Source organism: Rattus rattus, chromosome 4 (assembly GCF_011064425.1).
Source record: "Rattus rattus isolate New Zealand chromosome 4, Rrattus_CSIRO_v1, whole genome shotgun sequence".
Lineage (NCBI taxonomy): Eukaryota > Metazoa > Chordata > Mammalia > Rodentia > Muridae > Rattus > Rattus rattus.
The window spans coordinates 6185175-6197933 of NC_046157.1; the positions used below are offsets into that span (position 1 = coordinate 6185175).

The window sequence follows — 12759 nt, forward strand, 5'->3', positions numbered from 1 at the left end:
AAGCATTTTACTTGGGAAGCTGGGAAGACAGACCTGAGGCGGATTTTCCTTACACAGGGGCCATCTGCTCCATTGGGGGCACCAGCCTCTCCTGAGGCTACCCAAAGATAAGCGTCAGCCAGAGAGAGGCATCCGTCTGCCCCTCTCCTCCCCCGCACACTCCTCTGCCCTCTCTCGTGGGTCTTTCCTATTAACTTGCCATCAGTAAATGCACAAAATAGTGTTTTCCTTCTTGTGCCCACACACCTTCCTGCCCCTCTCTCTCACTGCGGCTGCCTTCATTCAGACCAGCCAGTGGTACAGCGCCTCTGGTCATCTGTAAAGGAAATGACCTGTTGATCTTTATCTGGGTGCTTCTTTGACTGGGAATCTCCTGTGACGTCTGCCCATCTGTCGTTCTACTGAACAAACTGGCAGACCATGAGTGACACGCACAGAAAAGGACTTCACACTTCTGAGGAGCTCAGCACAGCGGCCCTGTCCTCTAAGCGTGTAGTCAGTTTATCCGTGGAGACCCAGGCCCAGATGGCGCTCTTCTGATTGTCTTTGCTGCGTCCTCCAGAGCACATGCTATACCTTACCATATCGTTCACAGCACCTTTCCTTCTGAAAGCACCACCCACAGTCTGGGTTGTCACCCACTCAGCAGAGAGAGACGTAGAGTCCAGACCAAGTCATGGCAGACAGCGTGTTTTATAGAGGATCCTGTGCTTGCTTCAGTAGTTGTCTTGACTCTTCCCAAGTCCTCAGTTCTGGGAGTTAGGAGTATGGTGCTGACCTGGCTGGGACTTGTGAGGACCTCAGGGCAGCCATCCACAAGGGCAGAAGCACATGTAGGAAGACCTCGTGGTAGAACGGGAAGATCGTGGCTCTAAGACTGACCATATCCAAGAGTATCAGGCCACCCCCCCCCCGGGGTACTCGTCTGTCTAGCAGAGGTCAGAGAGACCTGTGAGAGCGACCTGTCAGAGAGACCTGCCTGCTTGCTTTTTTTGCTCAGGAGTTTTCCTTTGACCTTTATTTCTTCCTGGGCGGGGCTTCAGAGTCGGCCTCCAGGTGTGAATAGGGCTATCTCTGGTCCTCCTGGATGTGTTCACAGATCTTGTGTGTGCGATAGTGCTGAGATTCCAGGGCCATGTTGGACTTTTAAACCCTTGCACACTCATCCTCCACTTTACCTTTTGAAATGGTCTCCTTAGCGTTCGGAGATAACAGCGCCTCGGCAGTGAGTGTTTAGCCGTAGGAATGACTGTTTTCACAGCGCCTGAAGAGCACCTGAGAAAGGCGCCGAGTCTAGAAAAAGACAGTTGTATGGAGACCCTGGGCCCTGCCGTCTTCCCCATTGAGTATTCCCTCGTTCGTTTCATTGGGCAGTGTACTAAGAATGGGTCTCGTAAGAGCGTTGCCAGATTGGTCCTGGTGTTCCACACGGGTGCAGCCACTGAACTGCATGTAGCTACAGGCTTTAGCCTGAAATAAAAAACATGAATCCCACACTACCACCGGCGGACAGGCTGATCTGTTCTCAGCCCTGCAGACTCCCCGACCCGGAGCTCTGAAATCTCTCCACCTGGCTCACTAAGTTCTCCTGGTGGTCGCTGCCACACCAGCCCCACGCTTCCAACTTCCCACAGCAAGTTGGGGTGCACTTCTCGCAAAGCCACGCTTTGCCACCGTACCTTTCTCCCTGGAACCCAGTTGAGCCTCCATGTGAAGGAAAACACCTCACCAACTTAGTTTAGAGTCAACAGGTAACACAGTCATGGGTGCAGTAACTAGCATCCTAGTCTGTAAGCCGTTCTAAGTTATACATTCTCCAGTAGCAGATCCCAATGGATCCGCCACCTGAACCTGAACGGAGTGGGGGTGGGGGGATCCCTACCTACATTTTGGCCTCCATCAACTCTCCCATCCAAAAAGCAAGTATCTTTCTCCTGCCTCCCCTCTTCCTCTCTCCACCCGGAAGTCCTACCTACTCCCCCAGTGACTGGTTCCTTGAAATCTTTATTCATTAGGGGAAGGTTTTGCCACAATAGCCCTCATTCCTGACATGGTCCTCCATCACTCCCTCAGGCCAGATCATCTTTCTGAGTTGTCCTATCTGGTGTGCACTTACTCTCAGGGAGAGGCCTCACAGGAGAAGAGGGCTCTGCATTCCCTCAGGTTGTTAGCGTCTAGGTCTCATAGCTACCTTGTGTATTAAATGCAGGTTGTAGGCCTTTTCTTTCTTCCTCCCATCCTTCTTTCTTCCCTTCCTTCTTTCCTTCTTTTCTTCCTTCCCCACCTCCTCTCTGTAATGATGGGACACGAGTCATTTTGTTTAGTCTTAATAGTTTATATCTCATTACAGCCAAAAACCTTGTATTGATGTAGACTTGAACATTGGTTTTCCCACATGAATCCACCATCAATGAATATGGAACATAGCACTGAAAAATCTGAACAGCATTGTCGAGTCTTCAGTAGAGAACGATCTAGAATGCACTGGACAGACTCGGGTAGTGGAGAACGCGTCTCAGTCTTGGCTGAGCTACTGCACATTTGCTGGTTTTCCGCTTACATATCAGACACTGTGCTGGCTGCTTACAGTGCCAGTCGCAGAGCTCCCACTCCAGAGGAAGGCCTGGGAGTGGAGCGGAGGTGGGGCATCCTACTGAGTACCCCCATCTCTCTAGGAAGACGCTACACGCCAGATGTACGTTTCCTGAGATTTCAAATAACTATTTACATAATCACGTGCTGGGAAGATGACTCAGCGAGCTTGGCTCTTGCTTCCAAAGCTTGGGCTCGAATAGAGTCCAAGACCCACAGTTTGGAGGTCGAGAACTAACTCGAACTCCCAACATTGTCTTCTGACCCACACATATACCACACACACATATGCATGCACACACACCACACACATGTACACGCACACCGTGTACACATGCACCATGTACACATACACCATGTACACATACACCATATACACATACACATATACACACACATATGTACACACATACACATGCAGAGTATTTAATCAGTCAATAAACCTGAACTTGGTGCCATCAGTGAGGTGATTGCTGTCATGTGTCAGACTAGTTGAGGTAGATCAAATGACACTTGGAATTAAGGCAAAATATAACAACTGCTCATGTAGTGTCGGGAAGTTCAGCTTTATTTGTAGAACGTCACAGACTTTAGTATTTATAAGAGAAAGACATTTTCTTACTTGCGTTGTGTCTAGGACTCCAGCTCCCTTTCTTCATTACCAATAACAGATCTTTGCTGTAATCTTTGCTCCGTAAGCGTCCAATCACTTCACTTTATTGATGTATTCCAATGTGTGCTACCTTTACCCCTCAGGCTGAAAACTCATCTAATTATCTTTGGCTCTCTAAAAGCCTCACAAATGACAGAGTCTCCTAACATAGTTTAAAATAGGCTATTTAGTCAAGGTTTATTACTTCAAACATTTGGAAACACGGCCTCCTGAGACCTGTGCGCTGTGGGAGGTGGGTGACCCATAAGTACTCACTGTAACTGCATCTCAGTAGTAATTGGCCACGATCAACAGGTCATCAGCTTTTCTCCCCATCCCCTGTTCTCAGGCCGTCAGCAGTAGATAAGCATCTGCGCAGCTCTACATGGGTCGACACGTGTCGACACGTGTCTACACGTGTCTTCAAATACAATCTAGAGGGAAAGTAAAAAGTGAGGTAATTTGTTATCTCAGTTTTATGCAGGAATATATTTAGTTCACCTTAAAGCCAACCGTGAGGGTTTTCCCATGTAAGTGTCACAGTTCTGTCAGGGTTGGAGAGAGAACTGCTAAGTACTTTTATTTCTGTTTCAGATGAGCAAGTCGTTATGGGCAACAAGCTTCTGGTGTACATCAGGTGAGAGATTCTGATGCGTCTGTAACTGTGTGTCCCCTCCACACCCCATGTTTACACCGGCTAAGAGGTTCTGATGTGTATCCCCCTTCTCTGTGTTTACATCAGGTGAGAGGTTTGATGTGTTCGTAACTGTGTCCTCCCAACCCCCCACGTTTAGAATGGTACAACAGCATTTTCATTTCTCATTCTTTTCATTCTCTCAAAGCCGTACTATGTAGAGGAAGTTCCATGTCCTGGCAATATCATTTTGTGTTACCCCTGATAGGCCCTGAAGGCAAGCACACTGCTAACACCTAACACCCCTAAGTGCATAGGGCAGTCCCTACAGCATAGAAAGATGTGTTAGTGGTCGAGAGACCTTTTACTCTCAGAAAGTCTGGGTGATGTGTGTTACCCAGTTTTACATATGCAGGCAAGAAGCTTGTTTAAGTCATGGAGACATTAGTGACAGAGGTAAAACCACCGTTTGCATCTTGACCCATAGAAGAGCGTTCCTTCCAGTAGAGTGGGAGGTTTCAGTGTGGGTAGAACTGGCCACTGCAGCTGCTTGGCAGGAAGGTTGGGGAGGTGGCAGACCCTCTCAGGGCATCATTTTAGTTCTGTATAGCGTTGGGGTTGATGCTGGGGTAGACGCTGGGGTAGAAGCTGGGGTAGTTCTGGGGTTGACGCTGGGGCCAGTTGACTTGTCAGTGGGGAGAACATAGCAACAGTTACCTAGCACCTCATTATCATATTTTAAACTCTGGAATATCTGTTACCAAGTTGTTTCTATTATTAAAAATTAATGGCAGGTTCATAGAGGTGTAAAGTTGATCCTACCTCACCCCAAAAAGTTAATTAAGAGGGATATTCAGATGTTCATAAATAATTCAGAAGTCAAACCACTAATTATTTTTTTAAAAAAAGAAATTTTGATTCAGAGGTGAAGCCACAGGGCAAAGCCTTTCTCAGATGCCAACTCCTTAAAGGCAGCCATTGATTTTCTCTGTGCTCATTACCATGGCTAATTTCCAAATGCCCACCACTGAGAAACCTCTGGTTTAAAGTCTCAGAGTATCAGGTCTCTAGTAGGCAAACAGTAGTTGAATGGCACCGTTAGGTTCTTTCTGGATACCAAGTCTGAAGCATTTGGTGGAGTGTTCCCTTCACTGCTGTCCTTGTGTGCACTGCAGAATATGGGGTGCCACCCCCTCCCATCACCCACATTTTCTGAACCAAGTATTGTCTTTTGTTTCTTTCTGTGAATTAACACACGAAAACATAAAAATTATGCATGTCTATGGGCCACACTGTGATGTTTTTGATAAATGTTTAAGAAACAAGTTAACACAATTCTCTCCTGAAGATTTATGGTGAAAATATTCAAAAGCTTTTTGTTAGAAAACGGGCCTGCACTGTTAGACCTGACCCCATTGACTGAATCCAGCCAGACATCCCTGGAATGGAGAGTTAAGAAGCTGTCTGTGTTGTGACTTGTTAACTCTGAATTTATAGTTCCTGGCTCCACCATGCTCCCCGTCAGGTCTACTCTGCTGCTCTGAGTCAAGTGGTCTGAAACTTCTCATCCCTTAAAAGATCATAGAAAGTCAGCCTTTTCCACTCTTCTGGGGATTGGTCCAAGAGTCCTCAGGGACCAATGATGAAGACAGCCAGAGAGGAAGCTGTCGGTCTGTAGAGGTTCTGCCCCTTCTCACTACACTCATGGTATCTCTTTCTCTTATTCTTAATTAATGTTACATCATAATTGCAGCTTTCCTTTCCTCCTCTGCTCCCAGTCCCTCTCCTCTCCCCTCTCCCATTCCTTCTTCCATTTCTTCTAAGAGAAGGGGAGGCCTCCCATGGATATCAATCCACCTTGGCATATTAAATTGTAACAGAACTAGGATCATCTTCTACCATTGAAGCTAGATAAGGCAGCGCAGTTAGGGGAAAGGGTTCCAAAGGCAGGTGACAGAGTCAGAGGCAGCCCCTGCTCCTGCTGTTAGGGGTCCAACAAGACTGAGCTGCACTCGATACTTATGTGCAGGGGGCCTAGGTCCATCCCATGCATGCTCTCTGGTTAAATAGTTCAGTCTCTGTAAGCACACGTTAGATGATTCTATAGGTTTTCTTGTATTGTCCTTAACCTCTCTGTCTCCTTCAATCCTTCCTCCTCGTCTTCCACCGGACTCCCTGAGCCCTACCTAATGTTTTTGCTGTGGGTCTCTGCATCAGTTTCTGTCAGTTGCTAGGCAAAGCCTCTCTGATGTCAGTTATGCTAGGCTCCTGTCTGCAAGTATAGCAGAATATTATTAATAGTGTCAGGGGTGGGCTCTCTCATGGCATGGGTCTCCAGGTTGGGCAGTCATTGGTTGGCCCTCCTTCATTTCCGCTCCAGGTGGGCAGTCATTTCTGCTCCAGGTGGGCAGTCATTGGTTGACCCCCCTTCATTTCCGCTCCAGGTGGGCAGTCATTGGTTGGCCCTCCTTCATTTTTGCTCCAGGTGGGCAGTCATTGGTTGGACCCTCCTTCATTTCCGCTCCATCTTTATTTTTGCACATCTTGTAGTCAGGACAAATGTGGGTTGAAGGTTTTGTGGCTGGGTTGGTGTCCCCATCCCTCCATTGGAAAGTTACAGGAGGTGGCCTTTCAGGTTCCATATCCACATTGCTAGGGACCTTACAGTCACCTTCATAGAGTCCTAGCAGTTTCCATTATTCCAGGTTTCTGGCTCAGCCCAGAGATGCCTGTCCCCCGCCAACAGATTCCAGTTCCCTCTCACTCCATTCTCCCCATGCTTGATCCCTCCCATTCTCCTTCCCACCTTCTCTTCCACTCAATTCCCTCCATCTATCCATCCTTGATGTCTTTCTATTTCCCCTACTCAATAAGATTCAAATATCCCTCCCTTGGGACCTTCTTGTTACTTAGCTTCTTTGGGTCTGTGAATGATAGCATGGGTATCCTATACTTTATGGCTAATATTCACTTACATATCATGTATGTATGTCCTTTTGGGTCCGGGTTACCTCACTCAGGATATTTTCTAGTTTCATCTAATTGCCATAAAATTTCATGACGTCCATGTTGTTAATAGCTGAGTAGTATTTCATTGCGTAATTTACCACATTTTAAAAATTCATTCTCCAGTTAAGGAACGTCTAGATTGTTTCCAGTTTGTGGATATTACGAATAAAGCTGCTATGAACATAGTTGATCAGGTGTCCTTGTGAGAGGATGAGGTGTCCTTTGGTTAAATGTCCAAGTATACCCGGGTCTTGAGGTAGATAGGTTTCCATGAGAAACTGCCACATTGACTTCCAAAGTGGCTCTACAAGTTTGCACTCCCACCAGCACTTGCTCCATATTCTCTCTGAACTGTTGCTTGAGTTTTTGATCTTTGTCATTCTAATGGGCTTAAGGTGGAATCTCAGAGTCATTTTCATTTGCATTTCCATGATGAACCTTAAGTGTTCCTTGGCCATTAGAGATTCCCCTGTCTAGAATTCTCTGTTTAGATCTGTAACTCATTTTTAAATTGTATTATTTAGTTTATCGATGTTTAATTTCTTGAGTTCTTTATTATTTTGGATATCATCCCCTCTGTCAAAGAGTTGGTGAAGGTCTTTTCCTTTTCTGTAGGCCTCCATTTTGTCCTTTTAATGGTATCCTTTGCCCTACAGAAGCTTTTCAGTTTATTCATTTATTGTTGACCTTAGTGATCAATTGATGAGCTATTGATGCTCTATCCACAAAAGTCGTTTCCTGTGCCAGTGCACTCAAGTGCCACATTCTCTTCTATCAGATCCAGTGTACCTGGTTTTATGTAGAGCTCTTCGACCCACTTGGACCTGGGTTTTGTGCAGGGTGATGGATATGGGGTCTTTTCATCCTTCTATATGGAGACACCCTCTTAGACCAGGAACATTTGTTGAAGAGGCTTTTTCTTTTTCCTGATTGTATAGTTTTGGCTTCTTTGTCAAAACTCAAATGTCTGTAGATGTGTGCGTTTACTTCTGGGTCTTTGATTTGATTCCATTGGTCAACTTATCTGTTTATATCTTAACACCATGCGATTTTTATTACGTTTGCTCTGTAGTACAGCTTGAGATCAGGAATGGTGATTCCTCTAAAAGTTCTTCTATTGTACAAGATTGTTTTAGCTGTCCCAGGTTTTTTGTTTTTCCATATGAAGTTAAGTATTGTTCTTTCCATGTCTGTGAAGAATTACGTTGGAATCTTGATGGAAATTGCATTGAATCTGTCTACTGCTTTTGATAAGATGGCCATTTTTACTATGTTAATCCTGATCCAAGAGCATGGGAGATCTTTCCATCTTCTGGTATCTTCTTCAGTTTCTTTCTTCAGAGACTTGAAGTTCTTGTCATACAGGTCTTTCACTTGCTTGGCTAGAGTTACACCAAGATATTTCATATTATTTATGGCTACTGTGAAGGGTATTGTTTCCATAATTTCTTTCTCATCCCATATACTGTTTGTATAGAAAAAGGCTACTGATTTTTTTGAATTAATTTTGTATTCTGCCACTTTGCTGAAGGTGTTTATCAGCTGTAGGAGTTCTCTGGTAGAATTTTTGGGGTCACTTATGTATGCCATCTTATCAGCTCCGATTAGCAATACTTTGAACTTCTTCTTTTCCAATCTGTATTCCCTTGATCTCCATCAGTTGTCTTATTGCTCTGGCTAGAACTTCAAGTACCATATTGAATAGATATGTAGAAAGTGGACAGCTTTGTCTTGTCCCTGATTTTCGTGGAATTGCTTTAAGTTTCTCTCCATTTAATTTGATGTTGGTTGTTGGCTTGTTATAAATTGCCTTTATTGTGTTCATGAAAGCATCTTCTCTTCCTGATCTCTCCAAGACTTTTCAAAGGCTTTATTATTATCTAATGAGATAATCATGTACTTTTTTTCCCTTTCAGTTTGCTTATATGGTGGATTATGTTGATGGACTTTCATATGTTGAACCCTCCATCCCTGGGATAAAGCCTACTTGATCATGGTTGTTGATATTTTTTGAAGTGTTCTTGGATTTGGTTTGAGAGTATTTTCACATCAATGTTCATAAAGGAAATTCATCTCAAATTCTCTTTCTTTGTTGGGTCTTTTGTGTGGTTTAGGTATCAGGATGACTTTGGTTATGGCAAGAAAATCTTTATAGAGTGAGTTTGGTAAAAATGTTCTTCTGTTTCTATTTTGTTATAAATGCCTTTTTTTTAGATTTTTTGAGGATGTTCTTTCTAGCCTTTTTAGTTGAAAAGTCTTGTAGGATTTATGCTAAAACCATTTAGCCTCTTGGCTTTGCTAATTTTTGCTTTTCAGTGAATTTTGTGTGCCATCTACTCCTCTCTGTGTATTTCCTTTTGTTCTAGGTTTCATGTGCTCAGTTGTCAACACTATTATGAGATCTTTCTAATTTTTTAGGAAATCTTTATACAAACTTTTCGCTTTTATATGTATCCTGTAAGTATTGAATTTTTAACTTTTTTTTTTATCTGTTCTGTAGAGAGTTGTTCAGTTTTAGTGTTCTGTTATTTTTTGTTTATTATATGACTGAAGCTATTTCAATTTTTTTTTTGCTCTAATCATTTTTGGTTTTCTGAGAAGAAAGTATATTCTTTTGTGTTTGGGTGGAATGTTTTTTTGTATGTTTATAGGCATCTCATTTTCTTTAGGAAATCTGTTTTCTGAATCTTTGGAGTTCAATTTTGTGGGAATCTTATCTTTGGGATATTATTCTTAGGTTTGAAACGTCATTTTAGTTGAAAGTCTCTAGAGATGAGAATGGTACTTAGTTGCGTTGTTTTCTTTTTCCCCAGCCCCTTTATTCTCAATGTTTCTTGTGCAGGTGTGAACTTGTATTTTTTGATGGATTTAACATTTTTTTTGACCAATGTTATTAATTTTTCTAATTTCTATCATTTGATGTTGGTAGTGGTATTCTAGGTCTTTTATGTGAGTTTGCTTTTTATCCTTTTCTCTTGTATTCTCTGTTTCTGACATTTAGGTTTATATCCTCAGGTTCTGATCTAATTGGTTTTTGTGTTTTTGCTATGTTTTATTCTTTCTTTAGGGAAATTTTTACCTTTTTCTGGGAATCTTTTTATTCATTTCTTCACTATTTGATTGTCAGGAACTTTTCCTTTATTTTCTTTAATGTGTTATTTTATTCATTTCTTTTAAAGGCTAGGTGTCATCTTCATAAGTTTGTGATTTTTAGTTCTTGAAAATTATATTCATTTTCCTTCACTATTTGATTGTTCTTTCCTTTATTTCTTTAAGGGATTTATTCATTTCCTTTTTAAAGGCCATGTCATCTTCATAAGATTGGACTTAAGGTCACTTTCTCATGCTTCAGCTGTGGTAGGACAGCTGGGCTCCGGTCGAGGTATGTTGCTGTGGCTCTCGTCCTTTCATTGGCTGTTAGCCATCTGGGTTTACTTGGTGCCAGAAGACCTCCAGGAGTGCAGGCCAAGCTCTGGGCTGGACAAGAATGCAGGGGACAGGGGACAGCTCACTGCTTCTGGGCTGTCCCCAGGGGGCGCCTGGCAGGCTTATTCTTTCTCATTCTCTCCCCTTCTCTCATTCTTCTTTTAATGAAATTCCTCGTTAGACTTTAAAGGGAAACCTCTCTTAACCTCTAAGACCTTATCATGTTTAGATCACCGTATTATTATTTCTGTCTAATGATCTCTTTCTGCCTTGAGGGGCCTTGAGGCCCCATTCATGTCTTAAACTTCATTTGTGAAGGCAATGATGTGTTATTTTCTGGACCAATCACTGCAGCCTTTTTATCATTGGTTTTTGACACCTTTCTTCTGCCCTTTTGAAATATGCACTGTGTTGTCCTCTCTGTGCTTAGCCGCCTGCCAAACAGTAGTGATCTGGTTTTGAACCTGACCTGGCAAAAGTTGAGTCTATGTCGTGACAGAAGCAAAATCTCAGGGTTGAGAAACAGAGGCATCAGATCTATTCTTCCTTTTTTCTAGCTGTTGCCTGGCAGGTCGTGCCTACCCTCTTGGTGACATTCCTGAAGATCTTGTCCCCTTGGTTAAAAACCAGGTGAGTATTATTTTTATGGCATTTTTATTGTCTGCATCTCTTAATATGACTCACTCAGTGATGGTTTCTCTTCTTGTGATGAACACCATCAACAAAAGCAATTGGATGGGATAGGGTTTATTTCAGCTTACACCTACACAGCCCAGCCCATCACTCAGGGAGTCAGGGCAGGAACCTGAGGCAGCAGGCAATGAAGAGTCCGTGGAAGAGTGCTGTTGACTCACTGGCTTTTATAGAACCCACTACCACCTGCCCAGGTGTGGGACCACCTACCTTGGACTGGGCCCTTGGACTGGGCCCTCCCCAACCAGCCACTAATTCAGAGCATGCCCCTGCAGGCTGCCTACAGCCAGGCCTTATGGAGGCTTCCTCTCAGTTGTTCCAGCTTATGTTGTCATAAAGCTAGCCAGCATAATGACTGCAGACAGATTGTTGAACATTACACATAGCTCCACTGTAAGGGCAAGAGTCTACACTGTCGCCAACTTTAACATTTGGGTTACGAGGGGATTTAAGAGAGACATTGTGTCACATGGTGGCAGTTTACAGTGCATTCAGCCTGCCTTTGTTTTCTCTACATGGGAATCCGTGTTCCAGAAAGACGTAAGGTGGTAGAAAATAATGCACGGTCACTTTTAACTCTAGGTTTTTGAGTTTCTGATTCGCCTGCATTCTGTGGAAGCATCCTCTGAGGAAGAAGTTTATCCTTATGTTCGGACTTTGCTACATTTTGACACAAGAGAATTTCTGAATGTGTTGGCACTGGTAAGGGACACTGATTCCTAAGATCTTTTCAAATGATCCAAAGATATGTATGTGAGTGCAGGTAAGGCAGGAGTAGAAATGCTTCAGACCTTACTTCTCTGCTTAGAGCCCTCCCTCCCTTGCTGTTGTCTCTCTGTCTGAAGGGAAAAAAGAACATTTCTGTTTTTAAAAAGCTTTGGCTAGGTGTGTGTGGTCTGTGATTCCATGCTTATGTTACTGGTTCTGCAATATGGACAAGGCTCTGTGGTAGACACAGTAAACACACTAAAATAAACTGAAGTTGAAGCGGGTGTGGAAGGTCTCCGTTGAAAACACCTTCCTAAAATGTTTAGTGAGAGTTAGCTCGTTCAGATGAGCTGGGTTTTCTGTTTCATATAATTATCTCAGAGAATAATTATATAAAATGTAAAGACTCTCCCCAGTTAAATAGCATTGTATTGTACTTTTCTTGTTTTGTTTAGCTTTATGAAAAGATGGAAAGTGCTCATGTTATGGTGTTTAGTGAAATCATTTGGTTCACAAATATGTAAAACACATTTACAGACATAATATTTGAAGAAAATGAGTCAAGAAGGGAACACACCTAAATGCCAACATAACTCTGTAAGACGGTGCCTGCCTCTCTGTGTGCTCACACTGCTTGTCTAGGTTACAGCATGTAATGGAGTAAATCCCTGTAAGGAGCTGAGTGCCACGAGAGGGTCTCTGTATCATAGTCTGCATTGGCTATTGTGATCGTCTGACTGCAGAAACTGTGGCCTTAGTTGTATATGGCAGAAGGAAGAGAGCTAACAGTGTCAGATGTGATCAGCCCAGGAGAGGCTGACTACTGTTTGCTGCACTTTGAGGGATCCAGCAGCTATTCTCACTCTGGCTTGCCTTTAAACATGCATGGGGGTGATTCTTTTTAATTTTTTGCATTATTCTATTTGGGGAGCTTCTGTGATAGGGCAGGGTCCTACAAACAGTTGTCTGAGGACTAAGTCCAGCCCCATTTGACCCCAAACTTGCAAAAGCTAAGAATGTTTGTATTATTAGGGTTGTCAAAGAG

The 12759-nt window shown here is 43.3% G+C and overlaps 1 protein-coding gene across 1 annotated transcript in view; it reads left to right on the forward strand.

Moving 5' to 3' along the window:
- Nucleotides 1–12759, forward strand: part of Vps8 (VPS8 subunit of CORVET complex) — a 198023-nt gene that overhangs the window by 72475 nt on the left and 112789 nt on the right. The window contains exons 26-28 of the mRNA XM_032899998.1: nucleotides 3839–3881; nucleotides 10871–10943; nucleotides 11589–11708. Coding sequence (XP_032755889.1) covers nucleotides 3839–3881; nucleotides 10871–10943; nucleotides 11589–11708 — 236 coding nt within the window. The remainder of the gene's footprint in view (nucleotides 1–3838; nucleotides 3882–10870; nucleotides 10944–11588; nucleotides 11709–12759) is intronic.